Genomic DNA, 17,354 nt, shown 5'->3' with positions numbered 1-17,354 from the left:
GGAGTGGATGAGTGGGGAGTAGGTAGAAGTACAGATGAAAAAAGAATGGCAAAATGTTGATATAGTTGTTATAGTTGGGTACATGAGAGTTAATTATACCATTCTGTTTATTTATACTATTCTGTTTATTTTGAAAATTTCCATAATAAACAGTTTTAAAAGAAGCAAAAGCAGAACACAGTACTCTTCATTTAATATTTTAACCCCATGAACAACATCTGTAGACTTCAGAAAATAAGTATGGCAAGATAAAAACATTCATGCCAGACTGTGGGGAGAGGATCAAAAGATTAGAAAGAGAAAAAAAGAAATACAAAAAAGATACTGAGAGTAAGATACTGTAACAGAGGGAGGAAAACCCTGAAAAATGATGCTTATCAAGTAACTATTAACCAGATTCTAAAATAAACTGAATAGTTTTATTTAGAAGTTCCAAAACATAAAAATATATTTTAACTTGGGGACTATAGAAAATATTATGTAGGCTTGGTCTGAATTAAAAGTAAATTTAAAGTTATATTAAAGTAAGTTCTAGGCTGGGCGCGGTGGCGCACACCTGTAATCCCAGCACTTTGGGAGGCCAAAGTGGGCAGATCACAAGGTCAGGAGTTTGAGGCCAGCCTGGCCAACATGGTGAAACCCTGTCTCTACTAAAAATACAAAAATTAGCCACGCATGGTGGCATGCACCTGTAATCCCAACTACTCGGGAGGCTGAGGCAGAAGAATTGCTTTAACCCAGGAGGTGGAGGTTGCAGTGGGCTGAGATTGCGCCACTGCACTCAAGCCTGCTGGGTGACAGAGCAAGACTCCATCTCAAAAATAAAAATAAAAATAAAGTAAGTTCTAGTTGTGAGTTACTTTTAAAACTTTTTTTTTGAGACAGGGTCTCACTCTGTCACCCAGGCTGGAGTACAGTGGCATGATCAAGGCTCACTGCAGCCTCAACCTCCCAGGCTCAAGCAATCCTCCTGCCTCAGCCTTTCTAGTAGCTGGGACTACAGTCACGTGCCACCATGCCTAGCTAATCTTTTAATTTTTTTTGTAGAGACAGGGTCTCGCTTTGTTGTCCAGGCTGGTCTCAAACACCTAGGCTCAAACCATCCTCCCACCCTGGCCTCCTCAAGTGCTGGGATTACAGGCGTGAACCACTGCATCTGGCCCCACTTCCTTAAAACAATAACAAATACCAGACTCTCCCCATTTTCCAAATGTCTAACGTTTGGTGATCCAGGATGCCACTGTCAGCTACAGGTCAGGGTGGGGACTTATGGAAGTTAGGTGATACATGGAGTTTCTAACAGAGTCTACCTCCTGGTAAGTCAAGTTGGACCCCCACCCCTAATTTAGGTTATATTCCTGAATCCTGAGTATATATTAATGAACAGATATATCTTTTGCAATATTGACTGCCAGACCCATGGAATTAGAACTATTAGAGAAGGAAGGGCCAATGCAAGTTTTTGAGCTCCCCCAACCCAAATATCATCAAGGTAATTACAGAGATCAGTGCCACCATCCAAGGCTTAAAGGATGTATAGGTAGCAATTCCTATTATATTCCCATTTAACTGTCCAGTATAAGTCTCCAAAATGGATGTGTCTTGGAGGATGACAGAGTGTAGGTTTCAACTGCATGTGCTTTTCCAAATGCAGTCTTCTTATGGAACAAAGCAATTCATTCTCTGACCTGTAGGTACTAATTTGGTAACACATTTTTCTCTATCCTAATAAATAGAGAAAATCAGAAGCATTTTACTTTTACCTGATAAAGATATCAGTATATTTACCATATTTTCACAAGGCTATGTCAACTTTGTGCCAAAGATTAGCAGACAGCAAAGGCTGGCAAACTATGACCCACAGACTAAATTTAGCCCACCATCTATTTTTGTAAATAAAGTTTTATTGCAACACAGCCTCACTCATTCTGTTATATAACATCTACGGCTACTTTCATGTGTTATACCAGCAGAGGCCATATGACCTGCAAAACCTAGAGACTGAAAGTTTTTGCTGCTAAAACCAGGATCAGGAAAAATACAAGGATATCTATTCTTGCCACTTCTTTTTGTTCACTTCATTCATTTTGTAAAGCATAGAATTCTACATTTGCAGTTATTTTCTTTCATCCTTTCAAAGTTATCATTAAGTTGTCTTCTGGCTTTCATTGTTTCTATCAGATCGTGCGTATATGTGCGTGTGTGTGCGTGCATGAGTGTTTCTTATGGTCTATGTTCATGTAGTGTAGTCTCTTAAGGTGCTTAATTATCTATGATTGTTTGCCAAACATTTTATTTTCAAAATCTTGTTGTAGACATAATTTGAAGCTTATGACACTATCTTCTTCCAAGAAAGATATTTGATTGCTTCTACTGGACCTTTGGAGCATTAGCACAGTGGAATCACCTCACTCCAATTTTAGAGAACAATATGATTCAAAACTAAGTTTACCCATATTTCTAGGGTGCAAAAATCTGAGGTAGTAAACCAAAGCTGGAGAGACGCTCTCCAAAATGGGTAAAAGCACCAAAGGAAAAAGTAGCTCTGAACACTGCGCTCACCTCCCTGGGCCTCCATCCTCCTCTGCATCCCACTAATTCTTAGTAATCTTGTCGGATCTCCATAGATATCAGGAAGATTATATTTGATTAAATTCTATATTAGATCAGACATATATATTCTATAGAATATATACATTTCATTCAGCTTTTCTACATGTACTCAGTGGGACTGGTGGTCTGAATTACCTACTCCATCACTACTAGAGCTGGAAGTCTTCAAAGTAATAATAGAATTTATTAGTGATTTTAAAAATTGAAATATAATCCACATTCAATAAAATTAATACTTTTAAAACACACAATTCAGGAGTTTTTCGTAGACTCACAGAGTTGTACAACAATCATAAATACCTAATTCCATATTTTCATCACCCCCAAAAGAAACCTTATACCTATTAGTAGTCACTGCCTATTTCCCTCCATTCCTCTAGCTCCGTCAATCATTAATCTACTTCCTGTTTCTCTGGATTTGCCTATTCTGGACATTCCATATAAAGAGAATGATTAATATGTGACCTTCTTGTGATTGACTTCTTTCATTTAGCATAATGTTTCTAAGGCTCACAGATGTTGTTATATGTATCAGTACTTTATTCCTTTTTATGGCTGAATAATAATACACTATATGGATATACCACATTTTATTTATCCACTCATCAGCTGATGGACAGTTGGGTGCCTACACTTTTTGGCTTTGAATAACGCTGCTATTCATGAATTATTTTGCATAATGCTACATTCATACACACATTTTTGTGTGGACATATGTTTGCATTTCTCTGGGGTACACCTAAGAGTAGAATTCCTGGGCCATATGGTAACTCTTTTTAACTTTTTGAGGAACTTCCAAACTGTTTTCCAAAGTGACTGCATAATTTTACAACCCCACTGGCAAAGTATGGGGGTTCCAATTTCTCTATATCCTCTTCCACACTTGTTATTGTCTCTTTTTAATTTTAACCATCCTAATAGGTATGAAGTGGCATCTCCTTGTAATTTTGCTTTGTATTTCCCTAATGACTATGACGTTGAACATCTTTTCATGTGTTAATTGTCCAGTTGTACAACTTCTTTGCAAAAATGCCTAGTCCAATCCTTTCTCCATTTTTAAACTGGATTATGTCTTTTTATCGTTTAGTTGTAACAGTATTCTAGATACTAGTTCCTCATCAGACATACGATTTACAAGTATTTTCTCCCATTCTGTCGGTTGCCTTTTCATTTTCTTAATAGTGTCGTTTGAAGAACAAAGTTTTTAATTTTGAATTGGGTGAGGTAGTACATGCCTGTAATCCAGACTACTCTAGAGGCTGAGGTGGGAGGAGTGTTTGAGCCCATGAGCGTGAAACCAGCCTGGGCAACATTGTAAGAACTTGTCTCCAAAAAAGTTTTCAGTTTTGATGATGTCCACCTTATCTTTTTTTTTTTTTTTTTTTTTTTTTTGAGACAAGGTCTGGCTGTTGCCCAGGCTGGAGTGCAGTGGTGCGATCTCAGCTCACTGCAACCTCCGCCACCTAGGCTCAAGCCGTCCTCCCACCTTAGCCTCCCAAGTAGCTGGGACTACAGGCGTGCACCACCACGCCTGGATAATTTTTGTATTTTTTGTAGAGATGAGGTTTCGCCATGTTGCCCAGGCTGGTCTCAAACTCATGGGACCAAGCGATCTGCCTGTCTTGGCCTCCCGAAGTGCTGAGATTACAGGCATGAGCCACTGCACCTGGCCTATTTTTTCTTTTTTCATTGTGATTTTGGTGTTGTCTTAAAAACCTAATATAAGATTATACAAAGATTTATGTTTTCTCCTAAGAGGTTTATAGTTTTGTTGTTAATTTTAAGTTTTTGATACATTTTAATTTATATATTTTTTTGAGGTAGGGGTCCAACTTCATTCTTTTGCATGTGGATATCTAGTTGTCCTAGCACCATTTGTCAAAAAGACTATTCTTTCACCATTGTCTTGGCATCACTGTTGAAAATTAGTTAACCATAGTGAGTTTACTTCTGTACTCTCAATTCTACTCCATTGATCTATATATCTATCCTTAAACTAGAACCACACAGTCATGATAATTGTAGGTTGGTAGTAAGTTTACAAGTGTGAGTCCTCCAACTTTGTACTTTTCCAAGATTTTCCAAGATTATTTTGGCTATGCTCCATCCCTTTCATTTCCATATGAATTTTAGGATCATCTTGTCAATTTCTACAAAAAAAGCCGGGATTTTTATAAAGAATGTGCTGAATCTCTCTATTAGTTTGGGAAGTACAACCATGTAAACAATACTGTCTTTCAATCCATAAACATGAGACTATTTGTCATTAATTTAGGTCTTGTTTAATTTCTTTCAATTATGTTTTAAAGTTTTCAGTATATAGGGTTTTCTTAATTTCATTTTCAGATTGTTCATTGCTAGTGTATAGAATACAATTGTTTTTTATATTAATCTTGTATCCTGCAACCTCACTGAACTCATTTATTAGTTCTCAAATAGTTTTTCAGTGGATTCCTTAGAATGTTCTATATAAAAGATTACATCATATGTGAATAGAGTTATTTTATTTCTTCCTTTGCAATCTACATGCCTTTTTATTTATTGTCCTTGTCCAACGGCCTGCTGTGGCTTGAACTTCCAGTATAATGTTGAGTAGAAGTAGTGTAAGCAGACATCTTTGTCTTGTCCCTGGATCTTAGGAAAAAACATCCTGTCTTTCACCATTAGATATAATGTTAGTTGTGGGTTTTCCATAAGTGACTTTTATCAAGTTGAGGAACTTCCTTTCTATTCCTAGTTTGTTGAGTGTTTTTTTTTTGTTGTTGTTGTTGTTTTGTTTTTTTGCCACGAAAGGCTGAATTTTGTCAAATGCTTTTTCTGCATGTATTGAAATAATCATGTGTTTTTCATTTCTTATTCTATCCATATATTACATTAATTGATTTTTGGATGTTAAAGCAACCTTGCACACCTGGGAATATATTACATTAATTGATTTTTGGATGTTAAAGCAACCTTGCACACCTGGGATAAATCCCACTTGGTCAGGGTGTACAGTCATGCATTCTTTAACGATGGGGATACATTCTGAACAATGTGTCATTAGGTGATATTGCTGTGCAAACGTCATAGAGTGTACTTACACAAACCTAGATAGTATACCCTAATACATACCTAGGCTATATGGTATAGCCTATTGCTCTTGGGTTACAAACCTATGCAGCATGTTATTGTACTGGCTACTGTAGACTACTGTAACACTATGGTATTTGTGTATCTAAACATAGAAAAGGTGCAGTAAAAATAAGCGATTATAATCTTTTGAAATCACCACCATATATTCAGTCTATCATTGACAAAATGTTGTTATGTAGCACATAACTACAATTTTTTCTTTTAGAGACATGGTCTTGCTCTGTCACCCAGGCTGGAGTGCAGTAGTGTCATCATTACTCACTGCAGCCTCGAACTCCTGGGCTCAAGTGATTCTCCAACCTCAGCCTCCTGAGTTGCTGGGACTACACATGCATACCACCACGCTAATTTTTAAAAATTTTTTGTAGAGATGGGGTCTGCCTATGTTGTCCAGGCTGGTCTCAAACTCCTGGGCACAAGTGATCCTCCTGCCTCAGTCTCCCAAAGTGCTGGGATTATAGGCATGAACCACAGCGCCTGGCCTAACTTTTTAAACACATTGCTGGATTGGGTTTGCTTGTATTTTGTTGAGGACTTTTGTGTCCATATTCATAAGATATATTGGTCTGCATTTTACTTTCTTTGTGATGACTTTGCCTGGTTTTGGTATTAGGATGATACTGGCCTCACAGAATACAGAAGTATTTTTTGTAGAGACAGTGTTGCACCACATTGCCCAGGCTGGTCTTGAACTCCTGAGCTCAAGCCATCTACCTGCCTCGGCCTCCCAAAGTGGTGGGTTTACAGGTGTGAGCCACAGCATCTGGCCCTTTACTGTTTTTTTGGAACTGTTTGTAAATAACTGGTTATTAACTCTTCATTAACTGTTTGGTAAAAATCACCAGTAAATGTATCTGTGCCTGGAGTTTTCTTTGTGGGTAGTTTTTATTACTAATTGAATCTTTTTGCTTTTATAGATCTATTCATATTATCTTCTTGCATCATTACCAGTAGTTGGTGTTTTTCTAGGAATTTACCCGTTTCATCAAAGTTATTGAATTTAATGGGATACAGTTGTTTATAGTATTCTTTATAATCCTTTTTATTTCTAGAAGGTCAGTAGAAATGCCCTCCTTTTCATTTCTTTTTTCTTTTAGACAGAGCCTCGCTCAATCACCCAGGGTGGAGTGCAGTGGTGTGATCTCAGCTCACTGCAACCTCCACCTCCCAGGTTTTAAGCAATTCTCGTGCCTCAGCCTCCTGAGCAGCTAGGATTACAGGCATGTGCCACCATGCCCAGCTAATTTTTTGTATTTTTAGTAGAAATGGGGTTTTGCTATGTTGGCCAGGCTAGTCTTGAACTCCTGGCCTCAAGTGATGCATCCACCTCAGCCTTCCAAAGCATTGGGGTTGCAGGCATGAGCCACTGTGCCTGGCCCCTTCATTTCTAATTTGAGTAATTATTTTCTGGGTCAGTCTAGCTAAGGGTTTGTCAGTTTTTTCAAAGAACCAACTTTTGGTTTTGTTGATTTTTCTCTACTGTTTTCCTATCCTCTATTTCATTTGTTTCTGTTCTAATCGTTATTTCCTTCCTTCTGTTTGCTTTAGGTTTAATTTGCTTTTCTTTTTCCATTATCTTTAAGTGGAAAGTTGTCTTCAAATCTGGTTTTTGTTTTTTTAAACATAGGCATTTACAGCTATAAATTTTCCTCTAAATTTAGCTTTTGCTACTACATCCCGTAAGTTTTGGTATGCTGAATCTCCATTTTCATTCATCTCAAAGTACGCATTTCCCTTTTGATTTATTCTCCGACCCATTCACTATTTAGGAATGTACTGTCTAACTTCCACATATTTGTGAGTTTCCCAAATTTCTTTCTGTTTTCACTTCTAATTTCATTCTAATGTAGCTGGAGAACATACTTTGTACTATTTCTATCCTTTTAAATTTATGAAGGTTTTGTTTTTCTTTTTGTTTTGTTTAGCTTAGCATAAGGTCTATCCTGGAGAATAGTTCACATGCACTTGAGAAGAATATAAATTCTGTTGTTAAATGGAGTATCCTAATAGATGTCTCTTATGTCTCACTGGCATACGGTGGTGCAGGTGTTCAAGTCTTATATTTTCTTATCTTCTGCCTAATTGTTCTATCCATTATTGAAAGTTGTGTATTTAAGTCTCCAACTATTATTGTTCAATTGTCTATTTCTGTATTCACTTCTGGCAGTTTTTACTTAATGTACTTTGGGGCTCTGTTGTTAAATGCATGTATGTTTATAGCTCTATCTTAATTGATTCACCCTTTTATCATTATAAAATGTCATGCTTTACCTCTCATACCAATGTTTGTCATAAAGTCCATTTTGTCTGATATTAGTATTGGTACTCCAGCTCTCTTTTCCTCTTCATGTATCTTTTTTTATCCTTTGACTTTCAATCTATTTGTATATTTGAATCTAAGGTATGTCTCCTAAAGACAGCATATAGTTGCATCTTTTTTTATTTTTACTCCAATCTTACAATCTCCATCTTTTGACTGGATTATTTAATATATTAACACTTTTAAAATCCATTCATATATAATATTATTATTGATATAGATTTACATCTGCCATTTTTTCCTGTTTTTCTTATCCATCTCATGCCTTTTTTGGCTCTATCCCTCCTTCACTTTTTTTTTTTTTTTTTTGCATTAAGTGAATATTTGGCAGTTCAGTATTTTACTTTAATAATTTTTCACTACTTTTTATTTGCTTTGTGGTTGCTCTAAGCTTACCATGTACATCTTAACTGCAAGAATTTATACTAAATTCTAATGAGCCACAGAAACATTACTCCTTTATAGCTCTATTCCCTTTATCTCCTTTTTGTGGTATTGCTGTTATACATATCAATAAACATCACAAACTCCATAATGCATTGTTATAAATTATGACCTTATATAATTTTATGTCTTCTAAAAATGCTAAGAAAGGATAGTAATTATATGTTTATAGCTCTTGTTAATATTTATCTTATCTTTCTGGCTTTCTTCATTAGTTCCTGTTGATTTGAATTATCATCTGGAGTAATTTCCTTATCCCAGTACAACTTTACTACCACCAATGTCCTTTTTGCTGTATGTGAAAACATATTACATTTCTATATGTTATAGGCCCAAATGACATTATATATACACTGTTTTATATGATCACTTTTTACATCAGTTAAGAGTAGAGAGTAGAAGAAAAATGCATTAATGTATTTTTACGAGTCAGAGTCTTGCTCTACTGCCCAGGCTGGAGGGCAGCCTACCTCACTGCAACCTCAAATTCCTGGGCTCATGGGATCTTCCCACTTTGGCCTCCCAAAATATTAGGATTACAGGCATGAGCCACCACACCTGGCCTTTACTGTCTTTTTTAATTACTTAATTAGCTTTACCCTTGTTCTTTGCTTTTTTTCATATGGATTCAAATTATTTTCTAGGGTCACTTGTTTTCATCCTAAAGAATTTCCTTTATTATTATTATTATTATCATTTTTGAGATGAAGTCTTGCTCTGTTGCCCAGGCTGGAGCACAGTGGCACGATCTCGGCTCACAGCAGTCTCTGCCTCCCGGGTTCAAGCAATTCTCCTGCCTCAGCCTCCTGAGTAGCTGGGATTACAGGCGTGTGGCACCATGCTCAGCTAATTTTTGTATTTTTAGTAGAGACGGGGTTTCACCATGTTGGCCAGGCTGGTTTTGAACTCCTGACCTCGTGATCCGCCCACCTTGGCCTCCCAAAGTGCTGGGATTATAGGCGTAAGCCACCATGCTCAGCCAAGAATTTCCTTTATTATTTCTTATAAGGTGTTTCTGCTAGTAACAAATTCTCTTATCTTTCAATTATCTGTAAATGTCTTTACTTTGCCTTCATTTTTTTAAAAGATAACTTTGCTAGATACAAGATTCTTGGTTACTGATAGTTTTTATTTTCTTTCTTTCAGCACTTTGTATGTCATTCCATTGCCTACTAGTCTCTATTGGTTCTGCTAAGAAGTCAGCTGTTAATCTTATTGAGGTTCACTGTAAGTGATGAATTTTGGTTTCCTTTTAACTTTTATTTTAGGTTCAGGGATAGATGTGCAGGTTTGTTATACAGGTAAACTCATGTAAGTGACAAGTTCTTTTTCTCTTGCTGATTTCAAGATTTTCTCTTGTCTTTAGTTTTCAGCATTTTACTATGATTCATCTATTTGTGGATCTCTTATCTGTATCCCATTTGGAGTTCACTGAGCTTCCTGGAAGAGCAGATTAATGTTCTTCAATAAATCTGGGAACTTTTCAGCCATTATTTCCTCAAATATCTTTTCTGCTTTTTCTCCCCCTTCTTCTTCGGTATCCTGTCACACCTATGGTAGCATGCCCCCTATTTTTCTGAGGTTCTGTTCATTTTTCTTCATTTTTTCTGTTTTTCAGATTAAATAATCTCTATCAATCTATCTTCAAATTGCTAACTCTTCTGCCAGTTCAATTCCTTAGAAAAATTCTAATGAATTTTTCATTTTAGTAATTTTACTTAATTCCAGAATTTCCACTGTTTTTTAAAAATAATTTCTCTTTATTGGTATTGTCCATTTGATGCAACATTATCATACCTCCCCCTTTACTCCTTTAATAGTTTCCTTTAGTCTTTGAATACGATTATAATGGCTACTTTGAAGACTTTGTCTGTTAAATCTGACACCTGATTGCTCTCAGAGGCAGTTTCTGTTACCTACATTCTGTCCCCCCTACCCCGCGCCCACAGTGTATGGGTCATATTTTCCTGTTTCTTTTTTTTTTTCTTTTTTTGAGACGGAGTTTCACTCTTGTTGCCCAGGCTAGAGTGCAATGGTGCAATCTCAGCTCACTGCCACCTCCGCCTCCTGGGTTCAAGCAATTCCCCTGCCTCAGCCTCTCGTGTAGCTGGGATTACAGGCATGTGCCACCATGCCCAGCTAATTTTTTTTTTTTTTTTTTTTCTTAGTAGAGACAGTGTTTCTCCATGTTGGTCAGGCTGGTCTTGAACTCCCAACCCCAGGTGATCCACCCACCTCAGCCTCCCAAATGATGGGATTATAGGTGTGAGCCTCCACACCTGGCCATATTTTCCTGTTTCTTTGCATGTCTTATAATTTACTGGAAATTGGACATTTTAGATAACATATTGTAACAATCTGGGTACTAGCCCACTCTCCCCCTACCACCCCTGACCAACTGTGCTTGTTATTGTTATCTGCTTGTTTACTAACTGACTGGATTATTTTAATGAAATTTGTTACCCTCTTCTCCCACATTTGTATGTGAAGTGTTGTATTCAGTCCAAATTTAAAGAATATTAACAAACTAAGGCATATCTAGAGGAAGCTTCTAGGATGGAGAGAACTTGAAATGCCATGAATGAAAAGGCTAAGTGAACTGGAGTTTTTTTTTTTTTTTTTTTTTTTTGATGGAGTCTCGCTTTGTCACCCAGGCTGGAGTGCAGTGGTACGATCTCAGCTCATTGCAACCTCCACCTCCTGGATTCAAGCAATTCTCTGCCTCAGTCTCCCGAGTAACTGGGATTACAGGTGCCTGCCACCACACCCAGCTAATTTTTGTATTTTTAGTAGAGACAGGGTTTCACCATCTTGGCCAGGCTGGTCTTGAACTCCTGACCTCATGATTCAAAAAGGTGCATGTTTGTTACAGTTTAATTGAAAATTTTGCCTTTTGTCAATATACAATGATAAATGTGTTTGCCTTGTATTCTGTAGTTGATATTGTCTTACATTTTTATTTCTTTTTTTATTATACTTTAAGTTCTGGAATACATGTGCAGAATGTGCAGGTTTGTTACATAAGTATACATGTGCCATGGTGGTTTGCCACATCCATCAACCCATCATCTATATTAGGTATTTCTCCTAATGCTATCCCTCCCCTTGCCTCCCACCCCTCGACAGGCCCCCATGTGTGATGTTCCCCTCCCTGTGTCCATGTGTTCTCATTGGTGAATTGGAGATATTTATATGAAGTAGACTAGTCTAAGAGGATGGAAAGGACACACAGTTGCTGACTTAACTGTTATTCTGGTTTTGCTGAAGGAAGGGAGAAACAGATCACAAAACAAACTGGTAGACATAGGGAAGCCGACTTTAGCTCAATTATATAAGGAAGATTTTTTTTCCTAAAGCCTTAGATTAGAATAATTTTTTTAAACAAATAGTCTGACAATGGTGTATGCTACCTTATAAAATAATGAGGTGTTCATTTTAAGCAAAAGTTTATATCCTTTCACAATTGTTGAAGATAGTATTCCTTCTTTGGGATGGGAGGTTTGAGCAGATGATCACTAAATTATTTACACCTTCCGCAACAGTCAAGAACCCTGGCCTTGAATGTAGCCATTTTAACAAAATGCAAAGCACTTTACATGCCTATAAATATGCAGTACAAAGAACCTATTTTTCATTTCTAGAAAAATGTTTACAAAGAAACCTTAAATGTTTTCCTAGCCATATATGAAGATCAAATCAAAATGGATTAGATTTAAATCTAAGACCTCAAACCATGAAGTTACTAAAAGATAACACTGGGGAAACTCTCCAGGACATTGGCCTGGGCAAAGATCTCTTGAGTAATACCCCACAAGTACAGGCAACCAAGGCAAAAGTGGACAAATTGCATTATATTGAGTTTAAAAGCTTCGGCACAGCAAAGGAAACAACAAAGTGAAGAGACAACCCACAGAATGATAGAAAATATTTGCAAACTGACAAGGGAATGTGAATCCCTATATCCATCTGACAAGGGATTAATAACTAGAATATATAATGAGCTCAAACAACTCTATATGAAAAAATCTAATAAGCCAATTAAAAAATGGGCAAAAGATCTGAATAGACATTTCTCAAAAGAGACATACAAATGGTAAACAGGTATATGAAAAGGTGCTCAACATCACAGATCATCAGAGAAATGCAAAACAAAACTACAACGAGACATCATTTCACCTCAGTTAAAATGGGTTTTATCCAAAAGACAGGCAATAGTGAATGCTGGTGATGACATGGAAGGAAGGGAACACTGTTGGTGGGGATGTAAATTAGTACAACCACTATGGAGAACAGTAGTAGTTTTGAGGTTCCTCAAAAACTAAAGAGAGAACTATCATATAATCCAGCAATCCCACTGCTAGGTATATACCCAAAAGAAAGGAAATCAGCATATCGAAGAGACATCTGCATTCTCATGTTTACTGAAGTATATTCACAACAGGTAAGACCTGGAAGCAACCTAAGTGCCCATCATCAGACAAATGGATAAACAAAATGTGGCACACATACACAACAAAGTATTATTCAGCCATAAAAAAAGAATGAGATCCTGTCATTTGCAACAGCATGGATGAACTGGAGGACATTTTATTAACTGAAATAAACTAGGCACAGAAAGGAAAAGTTTACATATTCTCACTCATTTGTGGGAGCTAAAATTTAAAACAACTGAACTCATGGAGATAACAGAGTAGAATTTTGGTTACCGGAGGATGGGAAGGGTAGTGGGGGTGGGAGAAAGGGGGATGGTTAATGGGTACATAATATAGTTAGCTAAAATGAATAAGATTTAGTACTTGATACCACAATAGGGTGACTACAGTCAACAATAATTTATTGTACATTTAAAAATAACAGAGTACAACTGACGTGTTTATAACACAAAGAAATAATAAATGCTCGAGGTGATGAATACCCCATTTACCCTAATGTGATTATTACACATTGCATACCTGTATCAAAATATCTCATGTACCCCATAAATATATTACACACTGAATATGTACCCATGAAAATTAACTTTTTTAAATTTTAAATTTAAAAAAATGTTTTTCTAGCAAAGAGATCCTCTGAGGTTGCTATTTGAAAGTATTTTCCTGATTAGTCACATATCTGGTAGCTTACTTTATAAATCACTGAAAGGATTGCTTTGAACTTCTATATTCTCTCATGTACTTGATTTAAAATATTAGAATAAAGTAATTCATTTTCAAGAGTTTCTCAGTTTTTCCCAAAGATTTTTTTAAAAATAAAATAACTGAGATCCAGAACTCACCAGAAGAAATCTTACCAGCACCTTTACAGTCAACAGAAAATGCTGATGTGACTCCATTGGCTGACCCCAGTTCGCACATGGAAATTTGATAAGGAGGCCTCAGCTTGATTTCCGTCTGCATGTCAGAAAGATTTATCTTTGTTGAAAGAGACCTGGGATTATTATATCGCTGCTTGGTCCTCTGAATGAAGTTATCTATGTAAAATAAAAAATAAATTTCCTTGCAGTCACTTGTCAATTAATCATTTCATAATATGATGTTTATGGATAGTAAATATTACAGGTAGTTTATTATTCAAAATTGTTCAATTCGTCATGAAATAGTCCAATATTACTTGTGTTTAATGATTAATATATCATGGAATCATCAGTTTTACCCTCTAGAAATCAGTAATTTTAAATAAACTAAGGATTTAACACTACCTAAGTGTATTACATCCGCTTCAAGAAATTACAAAAACAAACAACAGCTTTAACTTTAAACCAAAGTCTTGAATTTTTTTTTTTTTTTTTTTGAGACAGGGTCTTGCTCTGTCATCTAGACTGGGGTGCAGTGGTACAATCATAGCTCACTGTAACCTCAAACTCCTGTGCTCAAGTGATCCTTCTGCCTCAGTCTCCCAAGCAGCTGGGGCTACTGGTGTGAGCCACCATGCCCAGCTTATTTATTTTTTTTGTACAGACAGGGTCTCTCTATGTTGCCCAGGGTGGTCTCGAACTCCTGGCCTTAAGTGATCCTACTGCCTCGGCCTCCCAAAGTGCTGGGATAAAAGGCATGAGCCACCACACCTGGCCCAAAGTCTTGATTTTTATAGAGATTCCTATCTCATGAAATATTAAATCTGTCAGATTTACCAGCTGCAATTACATAAGAACACACACTAGAAGTTGCACGTTTTTATAAATCTGTTTTCTTTTTATTGCTTACACCATTAGAATGTAGGTTTTAAAGAATAAATTGAATAAAACTAACATAAGACATTTCCTAAATATTTTCCAAGTGGAATTTTATTTTTACTATTTACAACATGGTGTTTTTTTTTTTTTCCTTCTACATCAGAAGTTGAGCAAACTACTGCCCACAGGCCAAATCTAGCCTGCTGACTATTCTGTAAAGTTTTATTAGAATATAACTGCACTCATTTATGTACTGCCTATGGCTGCTTTTGAGCTACAATGGCAGGGCTGAATAGTTGTGACAGGGACTACATGATACTTAAAGCCTAAAATATGTACTATCTGGTCCTTTCCAGCAAATGTTTGCCATCCCCTGTTCTACATGAAGCAGACTATAAAAGATTATTACAGAAACACAAAAGTCTGAATCTCTGGCTTATAAATTTCTCATTGAGAAGTTATCCTCTGGCATTAATTCTTGGGACCAGTACTCACAATCCCCTTCACAGCTCAAACACAATTTTTTTCTAATAAGCATCTAAGTAAAAAGTTACCATAATTTATAGATCATTTACCAAATTATTCTATTAAAAGCAAGACAGCAGAAGTCCCCCCTCCACCCAATATTAGATTTAAAATTGCTTATGATTGGATGCAGATAGAATAAAAAGGAAAAAAAAATCAGGCCCTTACCAAATTCAATGAAACAGTATGGTCTGACAGCAGTATTTGTCTTCATCATGTTATAAGTAGTAATGAACTCCTTCTGAAGCTCATCCAGGAAAGAGAAGGCGAGAACATTTGGGTAATTTTCAGTGCACAACATCATGTAGCTCACTCCCAGAGAGCTAATAAAACTATAGTGTAAAAAACATTGGTTTTAAAATTTCAAATTAAATCAAGGTAATTCACTGCTTCACAAGACTGGTTCTATACACCATAAACTGCTACTACGGTGGCAATGAAGATCTTAACATTTATTATATATTCTAGGAAAAAATTTAAAGGAACCAAAATATAGTACTATTTTAAGTTGTGGTTTAAAAACAGAAGACAAAAAATAGAATGTACTACAGAGGGACACACAATACGGTTCTAACATTTCAGTTATCACTTGGGGTAAAAAGCAGGGGAATGGATATACAAATGTATTGTAAGTATTACAGATAGCTTAAAGTCTAACCCTTCAATATGTTTTCCACTTTTGAGTCCAGAACCCTTTCAAGATTCTGATGACAGGAACACTCTCCCTAGAAAGATGCCAGAACACAGAAGATTGCACACAATTTCAAGGTGATCACTGACCTCTTGAAGTCATCATTGACACGCCCCAGAATCAAATCCTCTACTTTACACAGTAATTAATTATGAACCATGGGAGGGGGGAATTTATGAGTTTATATAAAAAACAAAAGGAGAAATGAGGGCTATGGCTTAAAGCAGAATGCTGAGTGCTGACTGGTAAACGTAGAGGAAGTGCTAGCAAGGGAAAAATCAGCATTTTGCAACCAACATGGTAATGATTGGATCAGGCAAGGACAATCATGGATGTTAAATCTAGGGGGAAATTTTCACGGATTAGTATATTTGCATGGCTTTAAAATGTCTTTCCATGGATTGTTTCTTAGTTGCAAGGGGAAAATATTATACAGTAGAAACTAGATAACACCTTCACCAAGTACTCTCTAACATCATTAATGTTAGATGGACATTGTGTGTCTCCAGATGTTATATCCTGAGAAAGACACATCAGCTATATAATATTCTGAAAATGCATAACTTGAGTTTTATCATTAAGAAAACACCAAAATGATCAACATTCTATTTTTAAAAAGGAAAAAGTATATTCTTTAAAAGTGCCAGGGTTATAAAAAAGAAATAAAGAATGTAGAAATGTTGCCAATCAGAAGAAGCTAAAGAGGCCGGGCGTGGTGGGGGCCTGTAATCCCAGCACTTTGGGAGGCTGAGGTGGGCGGATCACCTGAGGTCAGGAGCTTGAGACCAGCCTGGCCAACATGGTGAAACCCCGTCTCTACTAAAAACACAAAAATTAACTGGGCATGGTGGTGCATGCCTGTAATCCCAGCTATTCAGGAGGCTGAGGCAGGAGAATCGTTTGAACCCAGGAGGCGGAGGTTGCAGAGAGCCAAGATTGCACCATTGCACTCCAGCCTGGGTGACAAGAGAGAGACTCTGTCTAAAAAAAAAAAAAAGCTAAAGAGATGTGACAACTAAATACAATACCTAACGCTAGTCCAAATCCTGTGCCAAAAAGCAATAAAAAAAAATGCTATAAAGCATATTCCTGGGTCAACCAACAAAAAAGGAAAGTTGGCAGTAGAGTAGATAAAGTATGGTATGAACATTAAATTTACTGAAGCTGATATGTGTACTGTGGTTAAGTAAGAAAATATCCCTAATTTTAGAAAATATACTCTGAAGTAGTTATGAAGAAAGGGGCATGGTATTTATAAGTTTCTCTCAAATGGTTCAGGAAAAAAAAATAAATCAGATAGTTAAATAGGTAGGTAGATAAAATGAGAAGACAAATGTGGTAAAATGTTGACCAAAGGTGACTATGGGAACAGGTGTTATTTGAACTTTTCTTATTCATAAAACTTTTCTGTAAGTTTGAAATTACTTCTAAATAACAAATTTAGAAATTAAAAA

General features: G+C 36.5%; 1 protein-coding gene across 6 annotated transcripts in view; it reads right to left on the bottom strand.

Annotated features, from left to right (window-relative positions):
- The window catches only part of SEC22A (SEC22 homolog A, vesicle trafficking protein), a 70,319-nt gene that overhangs the window by 33,023 nt on the left and 19,942 nt on the right, over positions 1-17,354 (bottom strand). For all 6 annotated transcript variants that reach the window (XM_054480634.2, XM_054480633.2, XM_063661670.1 and 3 more), the window contains 2 exons: positions 15,378-15,541; positions 13,788-13,982 (listed from right to left, as the gene is read on the bottom strand). In XM_054480634.2, the coding sequence (XP_054336609.1) occupies positions 13,788-13,982; positions 15,378-15,541 (359 nt within the window). The remainder of the gene's footprint in view (positions 1-13,787; positions 13,983-15,377; positions 15,542-17,354) is intronic.

Source organism: Pongo pygmaeus, chromosome 2 (assembly GCF_028885625.2).
Source record: "Pongo pygmaeus isolate AG05252 chromosome 2, NHGRI_mPonPyg2-v2.0_pri, whole genome shotgun sequence".
NCBI classification, from domain to species: domain Eukaryota; kingdom Metazoa; phylum Chordata; class Mammalia; order Primates; family Hominidae; genus Pongo; species Pongo pygmaeus.
Note: the sequence above shows the minus strand (reverse complement) of the source record. Positions and strands in the feature narration are given on the sequence as shown.